The sequence below is a fragment of the Corythoichthys intestinalis genome, chromosome 18 (genome assembly GCF_030265065.1).
Source record: "Corythoichthys intestinalis isolate RoL2023-P3 chromosome 18, ASM3026506v1, whole genome shotgun sequence".
NCBI classification, from domain to species: domain Eukaryota; kingdom Metazoa; phylum Chordata; class Actinopteri; order Syngnathiformes; family Syngnathidae; genus Corythoichthys; species Corythoichthys intestinalis.
Genome location: NC_080412.1, coordinates 21,734,053 through 21,759,378, shown reverse-complemented (window position 1 = coordinate 21,759,378; position 25,326 = coordinate 21,734,053). Strand labels below are relative to the sequence as shown.

General features: G+C 39.9%; 2 protein-coding genes across 2 annotated transcripts; both read left to right on the top strand.

Annotated features, from left to right (window-relative positions):
• Nucleotides 1–3,376: 3,376 nt before the first annotated feature.
• LOC130907005 (polyubiquitin-F-like) lies at nucleotides 3,377–9,663 on the top strand. Its single transcript, XM_057821809.1, has 2 exons — nucleotides 3,377–3,691; nucleotides 6,110–9,663. The coding sequence occupies exons 1-2, from the start codon at nucleotides 3,559–3,561 to the stop codon at nucleotides 9,079–9,081; spliced, it is 3,105 nt and encodes a 1,034-aa protein (XP_057677792.1). The 5' UTR covers nucleotides 3,377–3,558; the 3' UTR covers nucleotides 9,082–9,663.
• Nucleotides 9,664–16,564: 6,901 nt separating this feature from the next.
• atp5l (ATP synthase, H+ transporting, mitochondrial F0 complex, subunit g) lies at nucleotides 16,565–20,512 on the top strand. The gene is made up of 3 exons (XM_057820450.1): nucleotides 16,565–16,715; nucleotides 16,994–17,154; nucleotides 20,333–20,512. The coding sequence occupies exons 1-3, from the start codon at nucleotides 16,664–16,666 to the stop codon at nucleotides 20,429–20,431; spliced, it is 312 nt and encodes a 103-aa protein (XP_057676433.1). The 5' UTR covers nucleotides 16,565–16,663; the 3' UTR covers nucleotides 20,432–20,512.
• The last annotated feature ends 4,814 nt before the right edge of the window (nucleotides 20,513–25,326 follow it).

The window sequence follows — 25,326 nt, the reverse complement described above, 5'->3', positions numbered from 1 at the left end:
ACATACATCACTGTTTTTATCCCCTCTATAGACCCTACTCACCTACGTCACAAAATGACGTGTCGCTGTATCCAGCCGCCATATTGTCCGTATTTTTTAGACTTATTCTCATTGTTTTCAATTAGTTGTGCAAGTTATAGAGCAATTCATGGAAGCCCCGGTGTTATCTGACGCTGTTAACTCATTGGATGCGTTGCATAAAAGGCGTTATGTGGAAAAGCTTCAGTTTATCCATTCACCAGATCCATATAAGATGCCTAAATCGATGTTTTTCGACCCGCTGTCTTCGCCGTCTTTGCCTGACATCTGCTAGCTACCCTGATATTTACAACTATCTTGTCCACACAAAATCAGCCTATTCTCACGAAAGTTTGAAAAACTTTAAGAGCTTGGAGGCTTATAAATACTTCGTTGCTGGTTGGGTGAAACAGGTCCTCGTCCACGAAAATTCGGCAGGAATCTATCTTGTGCTCGAGAAGGTGAGTTACGAAATTTTCAATTCAAAATCTTTTGTTCTTGCTAACATCCACTGTCAAGTCTAATGTATTTCATGTCATTTGTCAATGGAGCTAGGGCTTTTAATGTTTATATGGTTTAGCGATAGCACTCTCACTACATACATATATAATATGTAATAAATATGAAGTGCGATAGCACTACTCCAGATTGTCCCTAGTTGAATTTATTTTTTGGCTTTTGACCTCAATAGTGAAATTGTAAATTAATTGTATGACAACTGTCTTATTATCCCCTTATAATTATATATTTTCAGGTAGTTCATTCACAACGTCTGAGTGTATGTTGTCGGCGATTAGCCTAGCAATGATCTTAATTGTGGTTGTCAGCCCAAAATCCTCTAAATATATATTAAATGCATCTTACCAGATATAAAATGACTACTACATAATCTGTGGTAGCCGTTTGGAGCCCAGTTTTCTCGTCGAATTGCAGCAGTCAATCGCGGTCTCCTCTCCGGGTCTCTCGGAATACGGTAAAACTTCAAGTCTCTCCGTCTATCTTCTCTGTTTTTGCAACCGACCGCCACACACGACTTCACCATTTTGATTAGTAATGTTAACGAGCAGAAAAACACGCCATAATAGGAGGAATTTACGAAGCGCTAATGCATTAACATGACCAGTATACGGACAACATGGCGCGGGGGCGTGGCTGTGACGTCACGTGAGTAGGGTCTATAGACCCTACCCACGTGACGTCACAACTCCGCTCTCCTGAATGGTACCGCCCAACTGTCCGTCAAAACATAGTGTTAACCTGTTACGGCTACGTACATTCCTCCTATTTACGGCGTGTTTTTCTGCTCCTTAACATTAATAATCAAAATGGTGAAGGCGTGTGTGGCTGTTGGTTGCACTAACAGAGAAGATGGAAGGAGAGACTTGAAGTTTTACCGTATTCCGAGGGATCCAAAGAGGAGAGCGAAATGGACGGCTGCAATTCGACGTGAAAACTGGGCACCAAAAAATCACCACAGACTATGTAGTAGTCATTTTATATCGGTATATCGGTAAGATGCATTTAAGATATACTTAGAGGGTTTTGGGCTGACAAATAACCACAATTAAGATCATTGCTAGGCTAATCGCCGACAACATACACGTATGTATGTAGTGAGAGTGCTATCGCTAAACCATATAAACATTAAAAGCCTTAACTCCATTGACAAACGACATGAAATACATTAGACTTGACAGTGGATGTTAGCAATAACAAAAGATTTTGAATTGAAAATTTCGTAACTCACCTTTCCAAGCACAAGATAGATTCCTGTCGAATTTTCGTGGACGAGGACCTGTTTCACCCAACCAGCAACGAAGTATTTATAAGCCTCCAAGCTCTTGAAGTTTTTCAAATTTTCGTGAGAATAGGCTGATTTTGTGTGGACAAGATAATTGTAAATATCAGCGTAGCAGATGTCAGGCAGACAGGGCGAAGACAGTGGGTCGAAAAACATCGATTTGGGCATCAAATATGGATCTGGCGACTGTATAGAACGAAGCTTTTCCACATAACGCCTTTTATGCAACACATCCAGTGAGTTTACGGCATCAGAAAGCACCGGGTCTTCCATGAAATGCATTTTAAATTCCTCGATCAATTGAAACCAATGCTAATACAGAGACAAAATGACGGACAAGTGGGCGGAACCATACAGCGAGCACGTGGTTTTGTGACGTTGGTGGCTAGGGTCTATACTCTGCGATTATCTACAATTCGCATCCAATCCGACAGGTGGCAGCAATGCGCCTGGCTGAAAGACTTGTGGCCCACGAAGGGGCAGGATCGAGCGATAAGAGCTTTGGCAGACTTTCTAGTTGCTACCGGGTTGAGATGGAATGAAGAGGGTTACTTGCTAGATATATTGGCAATTGGCAAACATTTTAGCTGTAAAACAACGTATGCACACGCAGCAGCAATATTAATTCAGAAGAAATATAAAAAAAATATTAATAAAATGAATGGTTCTACTTTAACGTTTAGGTAGTTAAATTGATATGATATATATTTTTAATCATTTATATATCGTTTTGTTTTCTGGTAAATACTTTCCAGTGAAGGTTATGTAAACAGGATTTGTCTTGAAATGTTTATTGTATTTTCATTGAAATGTATTATTTGTGTGGCAAGATTAATTATGGCATAAACAATGAAGTCATTTTACAGATACATGGTATATGTGTTATTATAATCAATTGGATACATAAAACTTGCTTTAAAAAAATTAATTCTTTTATCTGTTTATTTAGGTTGATTATAGAGCTAGGGCAGAAGATGAATCCAACTCCAGTTCATCCTTGCATTACTTTGAGCACCCCAAGTCACACAGTCACAGTCTAGACACATTTTCTTAATTTTTCTCTCAAAGTGAACGAAATTGATGCATTTTACAATCAAATATTTTTTTGATTCTCCCGGGGGGCATGTCCCCGGACCCCCCTAGAGGACCTGTGTACTGCGATTCGTGTGGGCTGGCCTGAGTCAAAGTCAAGGGCTGCTTTTTAGTCCCAGTCCGCCCCTGTCCATGGCTCTCTCAGCCAAAAAGGTTCCCGACATCTGTTTTACTCTGTCCTACTATTTAAACAAGGCTTTGGCGCCATCTTCTGGTACTTTAAGGTATGGTTCCACAGCAACGGAAGTTTTTTTTTTCTTTGATTTACGTTCCCAAGTACGCTGATAATACTCATTTAATGAAATAAATTGTTTTATCGACTACTACCACTACTACACAGCTAAAATTTGAACAGTCCGTATTCATTTTTTCCATTTTGACTCGCAAGCGTTTCACCGTGGATGCAGAAAAAAAAGTATAACAATAATTTAAAAAGCAAAAACACAAACATTCAAGAAAACAATAAACTTTGATTCCACGTTTAAAAGTAGTCTTAAATTTGGGACTGAAAAAAAGCCATCAGAGCTTACGTTGACGTCACGAGATGACGCTAATGCTTGAATTTTATTTACGTCCTTGAATCAAACTCATCGTGGGGCATTGTCATGTGCTTCATTTTGTGACGAAAATTGTGACGAAAGTATAAAATGCCGGGACATGAGCACATGGGTGAGGTAAAACGCTACGGTCGCCTACGTTGTGATGAGGAGCAAAAACAAACCGAATCATATTTAGACATTCGTCCATTTCCGGACAGGATACTTCCGGTGATATTTAATTGTAAGTATAGTGTAACCCCTGCACATTTTCAAACATCTTATTTTGATGTACAGGATACATCATAGAATTCGTTACATACTAACTCATTTTATTACTCAAACATTAATCTTGCACCAAACAATCATGGGGGAGAAGTTACACATAGATTAAATGCAAGGGTGTAGGCTTGGTCTCAATATTGGTAGGGATGATTTACTTGACCGTAAAATTTACTTGAAGCACTGGTAGATCATTGAATTTATTTCAAGTAGATTTACACTGAAAGCAAGGGAATTTAACTCGTTTCAAGGAGGTGCATGTTTGTTGGTTCAGGTGATACACTTTTCGATTCAAACCTTTGTTTTTTAAACCTACTAAAGAAACATTTTTAAAACTTCCAGAAGAAATATCTGTATTAACAGACACATTAAATACAAGCATGTTTATAATCTTTTAACTATCCAGGAATGCAAAATATAAACATTTGTCTTAAGCCCATTTACATTGTCTAAGTAAATATAACAGAAAAAACCTTTTAGTGTACAACGATAAATAAAAATGGAGCCTTCCTTCAGGTAAAACACTACTGCTTTTGTCCACAAGCACAGCCAAACCACATATATAAAATAAAAATGAAAATTGGGGAGAAGGGGTTAAACTTGGGTTCACTACGTTTCTCTCAATTTAATTAATGCTAACAGTAGAAAACACATACACGAGGATATTTCTCTCAAAGCAGCTTCCTTTCGGGGAATTCACACAGATTAATGTTATGCTAACTCTGATGCAGGTCGGACTTTCAGTGGCAAAATTAGTGGTGTTTCCCACCTCCACAACATTAAAGTCTTTTTACATTACTTACAATGGCTGCTGCTAGCGGGGGAAAAAACAAACGTATATTTCTCGTCTTCGAAAGGGGCGTAGGAGGCAGCATATTTATTTGTGTCCAGCTGTGATTACGTGTATGTTTGCGGGGTGGGGGGTGGGTCAATTCATCAGCGAATCAAATGGGCTGGCACATTCAGAAAGTGAAAAGGGGTCAATGTAAGTCTGAACATAATGAAAGTAATTCACTCTATTTTTACAACATATAAGAAGACAATCTAAATGACCTATATTACAAAACTCATTATAAAATGCAAATAAGGTTGCTTAAAAGTTAGTGGGGATGATTTGAGCATCCTGAAAATTTGGTAGTGTTATGTCCCTACCGTACCTATGCAAAGCTCTGCACTTGATTAAATGTAAAGTTTTGTCAATAAACATAAAATTCGTGCATAGTAGTGTTTAGTAAACTGATAAAAAGTGAAAATTATAGATAAGTGTCATTGAATATTATCTCCAAAGTCTGTACTGATTCAATCATTAGGACATTATTTATGTCTGTTTCAAGTCTAGCATAATTATCTTCTCACTTATTTGTACATTTCATTCATTGTTTTAAATAATTATTTGCATGTGGATCGTCTTTGCGTATGACTGGTGCAACACTACATGTAAACTTGCTTTGGTTTCCAATTAGGTTTTGTTTATTATTATGAACAAAATAAATTGACATCCTAAATTTAAATGGTAAAATTTGTTATCACATGAATCTGATAAGCGTCCCTTGACATCTCGCACACCAAATTGAATTTAGCTAAAGAGCAGATAAAGGACCAAATGGGATAATAGGTATGCTAACATGTACGATCTTGGATTTGGCTGGATAGGGCTTGTATTTAGGAACATTTTGGAAAAGCACATTGTCCCTTGACCTCGAGAGCACTCCTCAGACATGAGTAGCTGTTATGTCTGTCAAATGCTACATTGCAATTCTTCGTTTGTACTTTGTAGTATTACATGTTTGGTCCAACTTTACCTAACATGCTGTTTAACTCCAGTTAACACGTGACGATTGGGGTGAAAAACACAAACATGCCCTGTCAGGTGTGCTCTAGACCAATCTGAAGATGGGAAAAAGGACATCCTCTCCCTCAGCCTTAGAGCTGCTAGCAGTGATATTATCTAAATGATAATAATCTCACATTTCAGAAATGTCAATTTGTCATAGGTGAGCAATCCAGGGTTGTAATTGTTAGTATTGTGTTTCAATAAAGGAAAAAACTTTAAAAGTGATCATTAACATGCATTTCACATGTGTTGCATTTAAAAATAAAAGCGAACTACTGAGGCAATGTTTATTTATGGGCCACTAAAATGGATTTAGCATACACTTAGAGATAGAGTATCATGTAACATCCTCATATCTGGCCCGTGACATTTAAGATTCATACAGTATCAAATAGGATAATAATGTTTGGCCCATGACTTGTAAGATTCATCACTCAGTCATCCATCTACAGTTGATGACTGAGTGAAGCATGTTGACATTAAGTTACAAGTTTGGTTTGCCTTTTTAAATTGAGGCACTGGAGTGACAAGATTTTTTTTCCTTAGGTGCAAACATGCAAATCTTTGTGAAGACCCTTACTGGGAAGACTACAGTTCTCAAGGTTGAGTGTACTGACACCATTAAGGATGTGAAGGCCAAAATACAGGAAGGCATTCCCCCTCACCAGCAAAGGCTGGTCTTTGCAGGCAAGCAGTTGGAAGATGACCGAACCTTCTCTGACTACAACATCCAGAAAGAGTCCACCCTTGACCATGTCCTGGGTCTGAGAGGAGGAATGCAGATATTTGTGAAGACACTCACTGGCAAAACTATCACCCTTGAGGTTGAGGACAGTGACACGGTGGAGAATGTGAAAGGCAAAATCCAGGACAAGGAAGGTATTCCCCCTGATCAACAGAGGCTGATATTTGCTGGCAAACAGCTAGAAGATGGTCGCACCCTCTCTGACTACAACATACAAAAGGAGTCCACCCTCCATCTTGTCCTGCGGCTGCGAGGTGGTATGCAGATATTTGTGAAGACTTTAACTGGCAAGACCATAACTCTTGAGGTTGAAGAAAGTGATGCTATTGAGAATGTCAAAGCCAAAATCCAGGACAAAGAAGGCATTCCCCCTGATCAGCAGAGGCTGATCTTTGCTGGGAAGCAGTTGGAAGAAGGCCGCACCCTCTCTGACTACAACATTCAGAAGGAGTCCACACTCCATCTTGTCCTTCGTCTACGAGGTGGCATGGAGATTTATATAAAGACTCTTACTGGCTTCTGCATTACTCTTGAGGTTGAGGGCAGTGACACAATTGAAATTGTTAAAGCAAAAATCCAAGACAAGGCAGGTGTTCCCATTCATTTACAGAGGCTGATTTTTGAGAGTAAACAGTTGATGGATCGCTGCGTTTTATCTTCCTGCAACATACACGACCAATCTACCATTCAACTTGTGCTCCGTTTGTTGGGCGGCATGCAAATCTTTGTCAAGACCCTCACTGGCAAAACCATCACCCTTCAGGTTCATGCCAATGACACCATTGATAATATCAAGGCTCAAATTCGTGAAAAGGAGGGCACTCCCCGAGACCAACAGAGGTTGATATTTGGCGGTAAACAACTGGAAGATGATCGTACCCTCTCTGATTACAACATCCGAAAAGAGTCCACCCTCCACCTTGTACTGCGCCTGAAAGGTGGAATGCAAATCTTTGGGAAGTCCATAACTGGCAAAACATTCCCCCTTGATGTTGAGCCAAGGGATTGTGTTGAGAATCTGAAAGTCAAAATCCAAGATATTGAAGGTATTCCCTCTGGTCTGCAGAAGCTGATCTTTCCTGAGCAACAGTTGGAAAATGGCTGCACCCTCTCTGACAGCCACATCCAAAAGGAGGTGACACTTCATCTTGTTTTACATATAGGGGAGGGCAATCAAATCTTTGTGAAGACTTTAACGGGTAAAACCATCACTCTTAAGGTTGAACCTAGTGACACAGTCGAGGATGTGAAGATCAGAATCCAGGACAAAGAAGGCATTCCCCCTGATCAACAAAGCCTGATCTTTGCTGGACAGCAACTGGAAGACGGCCGTACCCTCTCTGACTACACCATCCAAAGGGAGGCAATGCTCCATCTTGTCCTGCGTCTCCGGGGTGGTATGCAGATATTTGTAAAGACTTTGACTGGTAAAACCGTTACTCTTGAGGTTGAATCTAATGATACAGTTGAGAATGTCAAGACCAAAATTCAGGACAAAGAAGGCATCCCACCTGATCAACAAAGGCTGATCTTCGCTGGAAAACAACTGGAAGATGGTCATACTCTTTCTGACTATAACATCCAGAAGGAGGCTACACTTCATCTTGTCCTGCGTCTAAGAGGTGGAATGCAGATCTTTGTAAAAACTTTGACCGGTAAGACCATCACACTTGAGGTTGAGTCTAGTGATACGATTGAGAATGTAAAGACCAAAATCCAGGACAAAGAAGGCATTCCCCCTGACCAACAAAGACTGATATTTGCTGGAAAGCAACTGGAAGAGGGTCGTACTCTATCTGACTACAACATCCAAAAGGAAGCTACACTTCATCTTGTCCTGCGTCTACGAGGAGGCATGCAAATCTTTGTGAAGACTTTGACTGGTAAAACAGTCACTCTTGAGGTTGACGAGAGTGATACAATTGAGAAGGTTAAGACCAAAATCCAGGACAAAGAAGGCATTCCACCTGACCAACAAAGACTGATCTACGCCGGAAAGCAACTGGCAAAATATCGTACTCTCGCTGATTACAGCATCCAAAAGGAAGCTACACTTCATCTTGTCCTGCGTGTACGGGGAGGCATGCAAATATTTGTCAAGACATTGACAGGTAAAACTGTGACTCTTGAGGTTGAGGATAGTGATACTGTTGAGAATGTCAAGACAAAAATCCAGGACAAAGAAGGAATTCCCCCTGATCAACAAAGGCTTATCTTTGCTGGAAAGCAACTGGAAGATGGCCGTACCCTTTCTGACTACAATATCCAGAAGGAGTCCACCCTTCACCTTGTCTTGCGGTTACGTGGTGGCATGCATATCTTTGTCAACACCCTCTCTGGAACAACTATCACCCTTGAGGTTAAGGATAGTGACACAGTTGAGAATGTCAAAGTCAAAATACGGGAGAAGCAAGGCATTCCCCTGGATCAACAGTTGTTGATTTTTGCTGGAAAGCAATTAAAAGATGATTACACCCTCTCTGACTATAATATACAAAAGCAGTCGACCCTTCATCTTGTTCTGCGTCTAATAGGTGGCATGCAGATCTTTGTCAAGACGCTCACTGGAAAAACCATCACCCTTGAGGTCGAGGACAGCGACACGGTTGAAAATGTGAAAGTCAAAATCCAGGATAAGGAAGGCATTCCCCCTGATCAACAAAGGTTGATATTTGCTGGAAAGCAATTAGATGATGGCCGCACTCTCTCTGACTACAACATACAAAAGGAGTCTACTCTTCATCTTGTCTTGCGTCTAAGAGGTGGGCACTAAAGCTACTCAGGATTCTATCTCTGCTTAAACCTCTCAAGTATGTATGTAGTGTGCTAAATGACTGAATAAAATATTAAACCCAAAGAAGGTCCGTTTCTTATGTGGATGTAATGACTGAAATTGCCTGGCAACCAGTTCAGGTTGTACCCTGCCTGCGACCCATCGTCAACTTGGAATCTTCGGCCACCCAACCATCATGAGGATTAGCGGAAGAGATGGACTGATGAACGGGTAGTTTTCAAGACAATTTAAGATGAGTTTTTGGGGAGCCGTCAAAATGTTTAAAAAAGATCATGCATTTGAACAAATGTAGTTCAGCTCAATATAACTTCATATTCACTGCGGACTAAGTTGTCTTCTTATATGTTAGTTACTTTCCAGGACTGGTAGTATATAATGGTTGATCGTACGGGGAAAGATGACATTTTATCAGTGTTTTGTGTGGAAGCACACAGCGGAATTGGAAACGAGTTGTCAAACAAGGGAGAAAAAAACTGCATATTAACAGTGTTGAGTGAAGTGAGGTTTACAATTTAAATAAAAAGCGGCAAAAGCAAAGAAGGGAAAAACGGATGGAAAATGTTACTGGATACAAAGGAATATTTGTTAAATGAAGAACTCAAAACAAGAACAAAAATTGTTGTGAAAAAAATAACAAAATGGCTCAGTGGCGCCCCCTTAAATTTCAAAAAGGGCTCTCCTATTAGGTTTTTCAAAGTAGTGCGATTAAATTTTGGGAGTCGATACCCTTGTGTAAAACTTTTTGCACCCAAATTTTTGCACACATGGTCCAAACCCAATGGGAAATCTGGTATTTTGGATTGAATGTGAAAATTTGATCAAGTTGCAGGGTGCATATCTGAGATATTGGCACCTAGGGAGTTAGTTGGATCCTCCTCAAAATTGGTGAGACTGTTCATGAGACAAGTTGTCAAAATTGTGAGTTTTCATTCACAAGCCTGACCTGGGCGGGGTGCCAAAGTATGCTATTTTTTTGGCAACACGGCAAATTCAGTATATGACTAATAACTCCGTCTTTTTCATATCTGGCATGTATGAGTGATATCCCAGCCTGAACATGACTGCATTGAAATATCACCCATTAGACCTGACGCCCCCTGCTGGGAACAGGAAACACTTTTTTTTACTGGACAGACTCCTCCAAGGGAAAAAAATCAATTGACCTCAAACCTGCATCAGTTAAGACATGTGTTAAGGTGCCTGATGAAAAATATTGATGTTCCGTTGAAGCAACAGGGGAATGTGAAAATGACCCATCACCATTTTGTCTCGTTACAAATTTTGAACAGTCGTAACTTGGCATACATACAATATACTGTATCTGCGCCAAACTGCTCGTGCTTGGTGAGAATCCTACCCTGAAGGGTCCTGTCGGGGTCATTTGTATCAACCCTAACGCGCCAACTAGTGGCAACAGAAAGTCACTGATTTTACCTATACATGTCCAGTTCTTTTCAGGTTGGTCATTGTAGTTACAAGACCTTTTGTAATTCTCCATTTCAAGGACCATGTCCATGTCTCTCTGTCTGTTGCTGTGCCCATTAAAAGGAAGTAGATTTATTCAGGGACTTAGGCAGTGTTTTACGAAATTTTCAAGGTTCACAGTGAGTAAGCAACAGGCACACTTTTGCTTAATAGACAATGTTTATTAATTAGAAATTGCAAATAAATGAATAAATGGAGTTTAATTGATTACAATCCCACAAAAGCAAGCAAAATCAGCAAAAACAAAATCAAGCATCACTCAGAATAACAAACATAGCTCAGAATAACTACAACGCTAGGTCTGAATTGTCAAAAACCCCTACGAAGCAGTTAAAAACACATCAGCACAGCTCAGACTAACTACAACGCTAGGTCTGAATTGTCAAAAACCCCTACGATGCAGTTAAAGGCACATCAACACACATAACTTTGGCGCTAGACAATTAGTTGTCGAGCTAATAATATCCCCGCGCTCAAAGTGCAATGAGTTCCCTGACGATAATGAAATCAAGCTCTTACCTGTCGACAATGAACGGAGGGCCACACAACGTTCCTGGTTCGAGCAACAAGGAACTCCGGCCGAGCGACTGACGTTAAGCCCTCTGACCGACCCTAGGTGTGGCCCGGAAAAAGTCCGCTCTTATAGGCATATGCCACGTAAGCACAGAGGGGGCCAACCCCTGCCCTCAGGAGACACATTGCCTGCCCAAACATGGTAAATTTGACATGTTTTGGCCAACCTCTTAAGGAGCTTAGTCCCGTGTCCAAATATAATTGGTTCACTCGTTGCACTTCAGAGCAGCATCATATATCTTGGTTACCATAGCAATGAGCTAAAACTCCCGTCAGCATGGCGAGCATAACCTGATAAGAAGTTGCATTATCAGTCCAAAAGAATGTGTGCACCTAGAGCACACATTTAGTTACTTTTCTCAAAGGCAGTATGGCACAGTTAAAAAGCAGTCATGACGCAGTTATGTTTATATGTGTATATGGATCAATTCGGGTCACAAAAAAAAGGTTACAAGATCATAAAAAGGTCATAAAAATGTTACAGGTGTTTTTTCCAATACAGGCAGCCTATAGAGACACGAAATTTGGCACACTTGGTCGAATTGGTTTAATTAGAAAATTCATTTTGGTTTTGAATAAGGGCGTGACTGCACAGCTCAGTGGCGCATCCCTTTTTGTCTTCAATAGGGTTTTTTTTCTCCTAGGTGTGAGGATGTATTTCTAATCCCCAAAAAAGGAGTTTCGAGAGCTTCTCATGAGATGATGAAGGGGGTGATCTGCTACTACCCTTAACTGCGTGCCGTCCGAGTTGACTGACGTCCGAGTAGCGCCGAACTGCGAGGGCCCGTTCAGTCCTGCTTGCAAGCCTAGTTAGTTTTGCTATTTCAGTTGGGTGTGGAAGAAGCTCAAATAAGTATAAAGAATAAAAACAAATAATTTGGAAACTGAAACAAACTTGCGATTGATTAGCAGAATATACAGTAGTATAAAAAAGTATCTGAACCTTTTGGAATTTCTCACATTTCTGCATAAAATCACCATCAAATGTGAGCTGATCTTTGTCAAAATCACACAGATGAAAATGTCTGCTTGAACTTAAACCACCCAGACTTTAATAGGTTTTCATGTTTAAATGAGGGTAGCTTGCAAACACAGACAAGGGGGGAAAATAAGTAAGTGAACCCTCTGCCTAAAGAGCAATTGAAACTTTTACCAAACAGTTTATCAGGTGTATGCCCAATCTCTGATGAGTGGTTTAAAGCTGCTCATCATTGTGTTGATGAGCAGCATTGTCTGATGTGCATCATGGCTCAGTCAAACAGCTGCCTGAACACCTGCGATCAAGGATTGTTCATTTGTATAAAGCTGCGAAAGGATACAAAACCATCTCTAAAAGTCTGGATGTTAAATAGCAAGTCAGAGAAGTTGCATACAAATGGAGAGAGTTTGGCACTGTTGCGTCTTTCCCAAGGAGTGGCCGTACATCAAAGATGACGGCAAGAGTTCAGCGCAGAATACTCAGGTAAAAAAGTACCCTAGCGTCTCTGCTAGGCTAGGTGACTTACAGAAATCACTGTCACAGTCCAATATCTCTGTGCAAACATCAACTATATGTAAAACTATGGCCAAGAATGGTGTTCATGTGAGGACTCTGCGTAAAAACATTGTTGCTCGTTTAATGTTCGCAAAAGGCACTTGGACACTCCACTGAAGTCTTGGCAAGATATTTTGTGGACTGATCAAACCAAAGTTGAATTGTTTAGGAGTAACACACAAGGTCATGTGTTGAGGACACCTCATCCCCACTGTGAAGCAGGGTGGAGGGAGCATCATGATTTGGGGCTGTTTTGCTACCTCAGGGCCTGGACAACTTGCAATCATTAATGGAAGAATGAATTCAAAAGTTGATCAGGATGTTTTACAGGAAAACCTGAGGCTGTCTGTCAGACAGTTGAAGCTAAAAAGAGGATTGATGCTGCAACAAGACAATAATCCAAAACACAAGTAAATCAACTTCAGAATGATTTCAGAAGAACAAACTACACGTTCTGGAGTGGCCAAGTTGAAGTCCAGACTGGAACCTGATTGAGATGCTGTGGCATGACTTAAAGACAGCGATTCATGCTTCATGCCAGACAAGACTGATCTGCAGCTACAGGAAGTGTCTGGTTGTCATTGTTTGCATACTATCCTCATTTAAATATGAAAACCGACAAATGGGTGGTTTTAGTTCAAGTGCATATGACAGCAAAAAGCATGTTTGTTTCAAATTTTCCGCGGTATTATTTCTTATGCTCCTGAATGAAATGAACCGCTTGGATATGTGTGGAAGCGATCGATATATTTATTCAGTTTTTTTAATCCCGCGCCATGAAAATAAGCGACTTCCTGGATTGACTAGGATTCCAAATGTGACGTCAGCTGGAGAGTCATCTTCAGTATACATCCGATACTACAGTAAGCAGAACGACTGTGGATTCAGTTGATTTTGCGGATTAATTCATTCACTTTTTGATATTTTTGCAAGTTTCACTAAAAAGGGCCACTCTCCATCTAGTAGATGGTGGTAATGCACAAAAACGTAACTTGTTGCTCAGAAATCTGTACCCAGGTAGGCAACGAATCACCCCAAGGGAGTGTATGTAGTCCAACATTGTTTAATATTATGACTAGGGCTGTCAAACGATTAAAATTTTTAATCGAGGTAATCACAGCTTAAAAATTAATTAATCGTAATTAATCGCAATTCAAACCATCTATAAAATATGCCATATTTTTCTGTAAATTATTGTTGGAATGGAAAGATAACACACAAGACTGATATATACATTCAACGTACTGTACATAAGTACTGTATTTGTTTATTATTACAATAAATCAACAAGATGGTATTAACATTCTGTTAAAGTGATCCATGGATAGAAAGACTTCTAGTTCTTAAAGATAAATGTTACTACAAGTTATAGAAATTTTATATTAAAACCCCTCTTAATGTTTTCGTTTCAATAAAATTTGTAAAATTTTCAATCAAAAAATAAACTAGTAGGTCGCCATCAGGGTGGCGTGGCTCAGTGGTAGAGTAGTTGTTCCCCAACCCAGTGGTTGTGGGTTCGATTCTCTGCCCTGATGAACTCGCCTAAGTATCCTTGAGCAAGATACTGAACCCCACATTGCTCCTGGTGCTGCGTCACCAGTAGGTAGGTGGCAATGTAGTGTAAAGCGCTTTGAGCACCTTGAAAGGTGGAAAAGCGCTATACAAGCATAACACCATTCACCATTGTTGATGTCAATAATTACACAATTCTCATGGTCATAAAATCAGTGGCACCCAAGCGCCAGCAGAGGGCAACAAAACTCCAAACAAAAAACACAAGTAACAAGTGCACATGAACCTGTGCTGTCATTTTAATCTGTTTGAGCCGGGCATGTGCGTTAATTGCGTCAAATATTTTAACGCGATTCATTTAAAAAATTAATTACTGCCCGTTAACGCGATAATTTTGACAGCCCTAATTATGATAAATGATATATTTGATGATGTTGGACCAGGAGTAGGGAGGGCATTGTTTGCAGATGATGGGGTGTTGTGGGTGAAAGGGCGAAATGGCAAATTTCTCTAACAGAAGATGCAAAAGGCTATTGATAAAGTTGAGGAGTGGGCAGACAGGTGGGGATTTAGATTCTCAATTGTGAAGACGCAGGCAATATGTTTCTTTGGGAGACATAGGGAAGTATTGTTTAAATTTTATGGACAAGTACTAGAACAAGTAAAAAGCATAAGGTTTTTAGGAGTATGGTTTGATGAGAAACTTACATGGCTACAGCATATAGGTAGAGTAACGGATAAATGTAAAAAGGTGAATAACATTGAGATGCCTGTCAGGGAGGGACTGGGAAGCAGCAAGAGCTTACTTGCTTAACATATGTTGGGCGATCATGCGGGCTTTTACTGATTATGGTTGTATAGCTTATGCCTCAGCAGCAAACTCCCATCTCAGGAAGCTGGAAGTTCAACAAGCACAGGGTCTCAATATGCAGTGGGGCTTTCAGAACATCCCCTGTCGCAGCAGTGCAGGTGGAAATGGGGTAACTTCTTTTAAAACTAAGAAGACTAAAAATTATGCTTGCGTATTGGGAGAATGTAAGCGGCCATGGTGACACACATCCAGTAAAGAAAGTGCTGACAGACAGTTGAGAAGACGAGAAACGACACAGGACGACCTTCAGCTTGGTGGGAAATGTGGCAGAACAGGCAGGGCTTAGCCAGTTGGAGTTTGGCGAAACAGTCCCAGTATCCAGTGTCTCACCCTGGCTAATCAGGATGCCGGTGAGGAATTTTGAGATTGGGAAAGTAATCCAGGAAAGGGGAAACCAGGGGATGGTGGCCGAGGGGTATCTGGGAAGGAGGTATGGGCATAACGTTCTGATATTTACTGACGGGTTGAAGGATCCAGTAACGGGATGTACTGGGCGGCGGTACATGTGCCGAGTTACAAGGTAGACATTAAAAGGAGGTGTACAGATCACTTGTCAGTTTATGCAGTGGAAATTATAGCAATAATAATGGCAGTAGATTGGGTTAAAACAAACGGGATAAACAAGGCAGTAATTGCTTCAGACAGTTGGTCGGCGGAGCAGAGTAACCCCGAAGTCCAGCAAACTTAATATTTGAGACACAGTCTATTGTATGAAGCACAGAAAAGAGGGCTCGAGTTGGAGTTGGTGTGAGTCCCGGCATACGTGGGGATTGAGGGGAATGAGATGGTGGATATCCTTGCCAAACAATCACTGAAAGCACCGGGGATAGAAAGGCGTGTCCATCTTAGCAAAGCAGAGTGAAAATCTATTAATAGGGGTCACGTACAAAAAAGGTGGCAAGGGTATTGGGATGCACAAAAAATAGGGAGACATTTGTTCTCAATACAGTCACAGGTGGGGGTGGGAAGGAGATGAGGGAGAAGGTTGTAATAAGTCGACTAAAAACAGGGCACACGGGGCTGAATGATTCGATGCATAGGATAGGAAGACAGAAAGATGGGAAAGTGAACACAGCGGGGAGCATGAAACAATTGAACACGTTTTAATGCTGTGTGGGCAATATGGAGAGGATGAATCGGTTGAAAACAGTGCTGGTACAGGCAAAAGAGGCATTTGGGATGGGGAATTTTCTATAGGTAATGACGGCCAATATTCAAAAAGAGCTAATAAACTTTCTCAAGGACACAGGGGTTTTGAAAAGGATATAGGAAGAAGAAAATTTATTATTATTTAATTAATTTATTAGTATTTTTGTTTGTTTGTTTGTTTGGGTTTTGTCTTCACTCTGGGTGTGTTTCACTGTCGGGAGAGAATCATTTTAGTCTGTAACTGCCTGATCTCGTATCAAACAGTCAACCCAGTAGGTGGCGGTAATGCCCCACGGTACCGAGGGGTAATCTGCCATTAAACAAGAAGAAGAAGAAAAAGAAATCTGTACAGGCAGCTGTTAGGACAGCTCTCGATAAGGGTCTTTTGACTGGAGGTGACATTCAGGAGACAACTACAGCTTGTCCGTGGAATAAAAATGGCACAGGCAGTGCAAAAGCTGGTCTCTAAAGTACCAACTTTGGTTGGCGGTAAGATGCATTTTAGTCAATAACGTGGCATTAGTTATCAGCTGCGTTTTTAAAAGCTACGAGCGCGACTTGGATTGATTGGTTGCTAACTGGATAACACAACACAAATGTCTTGCAAATTGAAGCACATTGTTGTCGACAGAACAGATCTTAAGAGTTAATTGCTCGTTGCTGCTCTTTTAATAGTTACTGGTCGCTGCTCGATAATTTAAAAGGGAAAAAAATCTATAGGCTAACTTTAGCATTAGCTGTGTTCAACATGTATGCTTTTCTCCCAGCCGCTGTCGCCTACTCTAAACCTCGGCTAGCAACATTCTGGCACTACGCCCGCGTTGAACTTGTCCCACCAAGTCCAGCCGAGATCCCCAAGGCCATTGAAGGGGCAAGCAACATCATCAAGGGTTTCCAAACTGGGCGTCTCGGTCAAACTACAGTAAGGGTGAGTTAACACAGGACATGGCTACGCATATGTCTAATAGCAATTAAATACTACAGACTTGAAATGTTGGACATATGCTTATTAATTGTTTTTAGCTGTTAAACATGGTATAAAATGCAGGATTTAACACAGAAAACCTGCAAGGCCAGGTTGTACACAAACCCACAGGCAGCCCATCGTGTTTTTTTTGAGGAAAAATTATTAAGATGGCAGAATTTTTAAAATGGACTATTATGTTTTATTATAGGCCTTTTATACAGTTAGGCAGACGCCGATAACCGGTTTCAAGGTATACTGTGATATGAAAAGGTCACGGTCTCTAAACCGCAAAAATTTTACGTCATACTGTCCCTAAGGTATTTGCTATTTTTTACGTCCCAAAAATACAGGGAGAAAGCAGCTGCAAAGCTCAACGCTACCCCGCCGGTTGTTGCTCAGTGTCAGCTGTGCTAAACGATGGCTGGAGGAGTTCAAACTTTCGTTTTCCCTCCAGTCGAAGAAAACAAAATCGCTGGTATGGGAACACTTCGGCTATAGAAAAGTTACAGATGGCCGCGGCTTAGAGGAGGAGGGCCAAGTGGCGTGTAAAATATGTTTGTGGAGGGTGGCTGCTGAGGAGGCAATACCTCCAGTATGATTTAGCATCCATACAAAGTTAAAGGTTATTAAACACTATCCCCACTAGAGCTGGGAATCTTTGGGCACCTAACGATTCGATTACGATTACGATTCAGAGGCTCCGATTCGGTTATAAAACGATTATTGATGCACCCCCCTCCTTTTTTTTCTCTTTTTTAAAAAAATGTTTTGTACATTAGTTCCAAAATTGTTCAAAAATACTCTCAGGCTAAACCACACTACTATTTCAGTATCAAGTTAACATATAGCAGTAAACAAATATACAAAAATAACATTAAATAAAAAACTCCAGTCCCCATTCTGTATCAGCAGCTTTAAACTACATTCAATTAATTTAATGTTGTGAATCAATCGTTAAATTTGTTAAAATTGCTCCCGTTATTCCATAATTTCCCTTTTGTCTACTTTCGACATGTGAAAGTTTTAAAACTATTTTAAAGATAGATTCAAGTCAATATTTTACCGATTTAGGAGTATTTTAGATAAAAAGTTAATTAGGTTTGCCTGGAAGGTTCGCTACAACAGCCTTGCAGGGAAGTGTACTGCTTTAAGATGGCGGCCGTTTATAACGACCGCATCTAGCTTTTTGTAGATGTGCAGCTAACACTACCAAATCTATAATGCATCTAGTCCTATATAAATGATATCCACCGTAACATTATGTGGATGTACAGCTTTTCGGCAGCAGTCAGGTATGTTGTTGTGTTTTTTTTAACTCGTTGCATGAGTTGAGCAGTGGCATTACCCGAGGGGCCGGGTAATGGGAAGCATGATGTTTAGCTACTCTCGCTCCGTTCCGTCCCGAAGACCGCGCGGCGCGCTGAGTGTTGTGTACTTCCGCTTTACTTCGCATATTTCAATAATCAGAATTTGGATGTTTGTGAATCGTTCTCGAATCTTCCAAGGCCGAATCGCGAATAATCTAAGAATCGGAAATTTTGCACACCACTAATCCCCACCAGCTGCAAGAGTTAACTCCAGCGTGTTTAGTGCGTCTAGCGGTGGTCAAACGTGTTTTTTTCCCCTCAGGCAACTCTGTGTTTAAAAAAAAAAAAAAAAGTTTGTGTGTGTAATGTAAACATGATACGAGTAATACAGTAGTGCTTCTTATGGAAAATAATTCAATTATTTTTGTTCTGATGATATAATGTTAAGCTGTGGCACGGATAGATAGATATGTAGTTCTTAAAAGATCAATGTGAGTACAAGTTATAGTAATTTTATATTAAAACACCTCTTAATGTTTTCGTTTTAATAAAATTGGTAAAATTTTAAATAAAAAAATAAACTAAAAGGTCGCCATTGTTGACGTCGTCGAGCGGGACATTACATTGGCTCCCTGCTGTTCTTCCACAATGTCTTTAATTACGTAAGGTAGTGATTGAAATACACCTCAAGCTGTCAATGTACGCCTGTGTCCACTCGCATATCTCTACCTCTTAGCTCTCTCAATGAGCAAAAAACGGCATCATTGTAATCTGTTTGAGGCAGTGTATGAGCAGGTCATTCCGCGCATGCGTTAAATGTGTCAAATATTTTAACATGGTTAATTAAAAAAACTAATTAAAGCAAGTTAACACGATAAATTTGACAGCACTAATATATTTATATTTTAAATCAGGGCATGTGAGGTACACCCTGACCCAAGCAACGCATATTTACACATAAAAAGAAAACCGTAAGACTTCTGCGCATGCGCGTAACGCAGTGCCCCCACTGGAGTGCGATGCCCAGGAGTGATTTATGTGGTAGATTCAGACGCATAAAAACATTGTTGATCAAAGCACACGCCCGACTGTTCGAAGAATAATTACTTTATATGTCCGAATCTCTCGCGTTCATAAGCATAAAGCCTTCTAAGGAAGTGACATGGCGCGGTCACGTAATAGGCCATCGCGATCGGGTAGCTATCTTTGCATGCGTGTTAAAAAGTTAAAAAAATAATAATAATAAATTTTTTTTTTATATATATAATTAATGATGGATTGCAAACAACTTTTAGTGCATACTCCACCGTTCTCTACATCAATATTGCGTCTTTAAAGAATTTAAAAAGTGTTTTCCTTACATACCTAAATGTCTTCCTCTCCCCTCACCCTAAGTAACTCCTTTAGAGACCATTCACGCTGCCAAAATTTAAAAGAAAAACTTTAAACGTTACAGACTTTGTTGTTTTTATTGACAACAATGTCGTTTTTAGAATAACCTGTTCCAATTGGTCACCGATACTCGTGTTTCCGTGCTTTCTTATGTCTGTTATGTTTGGATGATATGGTGAAGTGCCAAAAAAAAAAAAACACAATTGTTTCAGCAGATTAAAAAAATATATATATTTTCAAAGTTTGTATATTATTGATGACTTACTAACATTAAAAAGAATCCTATAGAACCAACATGTTCTTTGTACTTTGAAATATACTTTATTTTCAAGAAAAGTACAAATACAATTTTACAAAGTACACACATTTTTGCCACATTTCCCTTTTTCCATTTTATTTAATTTTCTACGATTAATTAAAATGTTTTCCCTCATATACAGGATGCTTTTAGGAATGGGCTGGTGGCTACGGAAGTACTGATGTGGTTCTACATTGGAGAGTGCATTGGAAAAGGAGGACTCATTGGCTATAATGTCTAAACTTTTGGACTTGTTATTTTTGTTTTCCTCTTTGAGCATTGTATGTTCTACTTCCTGCAGAATTTCTGGGAACAATAAAAATATCTATTAGGAAAAAAAACTCCCTCTCGCCTTTTTTAGTGCTTTGATTTGCTTATACGTACGACTTTCCAGATATTCAAGTATACATTTGTTATCATCAGAGTTGGGTATTAACGCGTTACATTTACTCAGTTACGTTTACTTGAGTAACTTTTTGAGAAAAATGTACTTCCGAGAGTAGTTTTGCAACGCAATACTTTTTACTTAAGTTTGTGAAGAAGAAACGCTTGGTTTTACTCCGCTACTTTGGGCTATACTTTAGAGTGGTTACATTTTTCTCCTCTTTATTCTACATATTGACTTTATTTTTGCCAGAGATGCCGATGCGGAGCTGCAATAAAACGTCGCAACGATAACCACATGCTCCACTATACCAATAAAAGGTAACGATGTTTCTTCTCCATTAGAGGGCGCTCATGCTCTTTGGACGGGTGATATATATGTCCCCCACCCACAAGAAACGTTTTAATTTCAAATTATGATTACTAGTACATAAAGGGGTGGAAATGAATCAAAACAATTTCAAAAGTGGTTTGAAATACTGTATCAGCATGCTAATTTGGTCCCAAAAAACTAATGGTTGGAATTGTCACCTCAAAAAGGCACAATTACCGGTAAGATAAAACGTTTTTTTTTTTGTTTTGTTTTTTTTTAAACATTAAAATACGGATGATGTTTCAAGTGTTGCTTTGGTCTGAATTCGACAATTCTTGTGTCATCTTTTGGCTTAATATGGTCATGTAATAGGTTATAGTACAGTACAGTGGTATGAAAAAGTATGAGCCTTTTGGAATTTCTCACGTTTCTGCACAAAATCATCAAATGTGACCTAATCTTTGTCAAAACCACACAGATGAAAATACGGTGTCTGCTTTTACTAAAACCACCCAAACATTTGTAGGTTTTCATATTTTAATGGTGATACCATGCAAACAATGACAGAAAGGGGAAAATAAGTGAACCCTCTGCCTAGGGAGACTTGAAGAGCAATTGAAACCAATTTTTTACCAAATATTTTAAGTCAGGTGTGTGCCCAATCAATGAGTGGTTTAAAGCTGCTCTGAGGCTGGCTGTCAGACAGAAGCTAAAAAGAAGATGGATGCTGCCACAAGACAATGATCCAAAACACAGAAGTGAATCAACTTTAGAATTGTTTCAGAAGAACAAAGTACATGTTCTGGAGCTGCCAAGTCAAAGTCCAGTCTTGAACCCCATTGAGATGCTGTTGCATGACCTAAAGACTAGTGATGGAGAAACCGAAGCTTTCTGAAGCAGTGAATCAGTATCAAGCAATGTGTCGAAATGGTTCAGTGTTATGAAGCATTTGCCGTGAATATACAGGGTGACCCAAAAAACAAGTTTACACTCAGTCGACTGCTTGTTTAAAAGCCATTGAAACAAATAGGTTGTCATGCTTAAGTGATACATTAAGGTCACTCAATGCAGCTGGTAATCTCTCGTCTCTACAATTCCTGTGCTTCTGCTGAAAATGAAGAAAACTTTAGCTGTACCTGAATTGCTGCGTGCCGGTCTGACACCTACTGAGATTGCAGCAAATCTGAGAATATCCAGATGTGCAGTCTACAAAGTTAAAAAGAAGCTGAAAGATACTGGAACAGCCTCACGAAAACCTGGGTCTGGAAGTGAAGATCTGTGCGGACCAAAAAGTTGATTGACAAGGTGATATGTGGCCACCCCAGAGTCCAGATCTCAATCCCCTGGATGAGAGCATATGGGCAACTGTGGAGGACAGTGCCTATAAGAAGCCACAAACTTCTGTGGCAGCCTTGGAGAGGTCCATTGTTAGATCTTGGGAAAAGATGACAGCATCCTACATAAAGAAGCGTTCCGCAGGCGCCTGGAGGCTGTTGTGACACTTAAGGGAGGACACATTGAAAAATAGAGTGTACTGTACATGTTCTTTACAATAATGTATAATTTGTGATTCAATTGTAATTCTAAAATGAATAAACATGGCATTTAAGTTGTATTATGGCAGTGTAAACTTTTTTTTTGGGTCACCCTGTAACCAAGTGTCATCTGAGCAACTAAATATGTGGGTCGTATGGTGGTTACATACTAGTGTGCAAGCAGTAGTGGACTCGAGCCATAGCATGAAATTTATTCTTTATTCTTCCCCAGATTAATTAAAAATAATAATAATAATAACAAAAACCAAAAAAAAAGCTGTTTTGTTACTTTTAAATGAAAAACTAAAATGCTTGTGGAATAGAGAACTCTTGATGGTAGGGGTATAGAATGCTAGTGACACTGGGATGGGGATTTGGGTGTTTCACACATTTTTATTTAAAAACAAAATCATCTCAGCAGCATTTGGTTTCAGCCGGTTCCTCTTTTTGCTAATGACCTCTCCAGCTTTTGAGAATATTCTCTCACATGGCATGAACAAATATACAAAGTGGCAGATAGACAAACACAAAAACTGACAAACAGACAGACACAAAAACAAACACAAAAACTGACTAACTGACAGACACAAAAAGTAACGTGTGTGTGGGGGAGAGGGGAGGGGGGGCGTGTGTGTGTGTGTGCGCGCGTATTATATAAATCAGTGTATAGTGTGTCAATGAATGCCTCTACTATGTGCATTTGCCAATTAATCTAATGTGTAATATGATCTAATTTCACTTTACTCTCCCTCGTTCTCAATATGACGTAATGCGCGCAAAAGCTCTCCTCACACAACCCACAACATTTTGAGGGATATATCCCCTTTTTATAAGCATTGTGAGTTTGACTGAACCAAATTGACTGACTGGACCCCTCGCTACCTGAGTGACATGTCCACGGTCACGGCCGACACGCGTGTGACATCACAACGCTTTTCTTCCGCGGCCTGGTGTTTTTCCAATGAATGAAGCGAGACATCAGTACAACGTATCTGAATACTTGTTGCCGCGAGCGCTCGACACTTGTCGGGCGTCTGCTTCGAGCGTAACATCACTACTAAAGACAGCGATTCATATCAGACATCCCAGGAATCTGACTGAACTACAGCAGCTTTGTTGAGAAGAATGGGCCAAGATTGGTCTTGATCGATGTACCAGACTGATCTGCAGCTACAGGAAGTGTCTGGTTGAAGTTATTGCTGCCAAAGGGGAGGGGCACAAAATATTAAATGTGATGTTTCACTCACTCCCCGCCCCCCTCTGACATAATTTTTTGTATACTATCATTAAAATATGAAAAACTATAAACGTTTGGGTGGTTTTAGTTAGACTGTTTTTTTCATCTGTGTAATTTTGACAAAGATCAGATCACATTTGATGGTGATTTTATGCAGAAATGTGAACAATTCCAAAAGGTTCAGATACTATTTCATACCGGTGTTAATAACAGTTCATATAGAGAACGTTGTGCTGAGAAGAAGAGAAATATATATTTAAAAACTCAGACATTGTAAGCAGTTACTCGTTACTTGAGTATTCTTTACAATGAATACTTTTTTACTTGGGTAAATTTTTTGATGACTACTTATACGTGAGTAGTATTATCTGGAAGTCATGCAACTCTCACTTGAGTATAATTTTTGGCTGCTCTACCCACCTCTGCTTATCAGTAATGCACAACCTCCAGAGCAGGGGTGTCCAAACTTTTTGCAAAGGGGGCCAGATTTGGTGTGGTAAAAATGTGGAGGGCCGACCTTGGCTGACGTCCTTTACGTAGAACAATATACTTAAGCAAATTTTAGCTAGCCATTCTGTGTGTCACATTTGCTTTATTTTTTTTTTAAATTAATAATTTTAACAATCTCGCAACTAGCCTTTGTGGCGTTCTCTTTCAACTCTCGGGCTCTAGCGAAATACTGCTGCTGTGAAATTAAATTAGCTTCAAGTTGCTTCAATTTTTCGCTGCGTATCTTCCCTGTAATCTTGTCAAACATGTCAGCCTGTCTTGTTTGGTAATATCGCCTCACATAGAACTTTTTAAAAACAGCGACTGTCTCTTTGCAAATGAGGCAAAGACAGTTGTTGCGTATTTTAGTGAAGAAATAGTCCGATTTCCACCTATCCTTGAAGCGTTTGCCATCGCAGTCAACTTGTTGTTTGTCGCTATTTTAGAAAATTGCAAGTAAAGGGTCACATGGGCTAATGTTTAGAGTGCTGCTGCCTTTTAGTGGGTAAATGAGGAGCAGCATTTAGTGTGTAAACTACTTCATATGCTCAGTACTGTTGACCAATTTATTAAGTCTGTGTGCGGGACAGACGTTATTGATTTTATGACAGAGGCTGGGGGCCTGATGAAATTTGACCACGGGCCGCATTCGGCCCCTGGGCTGGACTTTGGACATGTCTGCTCAAGAGAGTTGTGAGTGCCCAGCCCAGCTGATTATGAACACTGCTTCTCAAACAATGTTCATGTTCGGGCTGAAAGGACAGGTAGCGTCACATGTCGGCCATCTTAAGGACAATTATATCATATATCGTCAATATAAGTCAACTGAGGGTGTGTCATGAATTAACAAATGATTGCACACTTAATAAACGATTTTGTTTTCCTAAGAACGTCAGTGATTAAGTAAAATAATTCATGGATACTTAAGGTATTCTTTAATAAAATATATATGCTAAAAATAATATACTTAATAAAAATAAGAATAACATTTTTAGACTGTGTTATAAACCCCACCGTTTGTAAGTGAATTAAGAGTAGTTTAAAGAAGAAAATGACCCACCAGGGTCTGTTGCAAGATGGCTGACAGTTACTGACGTCACAGACTCCAATCCTCTAGCCTGATGCATATGATATCTATGGGTGCCACAGCTGGCTGGTTAATTCACTTAATCAACTGC

Coding starts and splice junctions, on each gene's coding strand:
- atp5l (XM_057820450.1), top strand. CDS start 16,664: ATGGCACAGGCAGTGCAAAAGCTGGTCTCTAAAGTACCAACTTTGGTT. Junction 16,716..16,993: donor AGTACCAACTTTGGTTGGCG/GTAAGATGCATT, acceptor CTTTTCTCCCAG/CCGCTGTCGCCTACTCTAAA. Junction 17,155..20,332: donor TCGGTCAAACTACAGTAAGG/GTGAGTTAACAC, acceptor CCTCATATACAG/GATGCTTTTAGGAATGGGCT.
- LOC130907005 (XM_057821809.1), top strand. CDS start 3,559: ATGCCGGGACATGAGCACATGGGTGAGGTAAAACGCTACGGTCGCCTA. Junction 3,692..6,109: donor ACTTCCGGTGATATTTAATT/GTAAGTATAGTG, acceptor TTTTTTCCTTAG/GTGCAAACATGCAAATCTTT.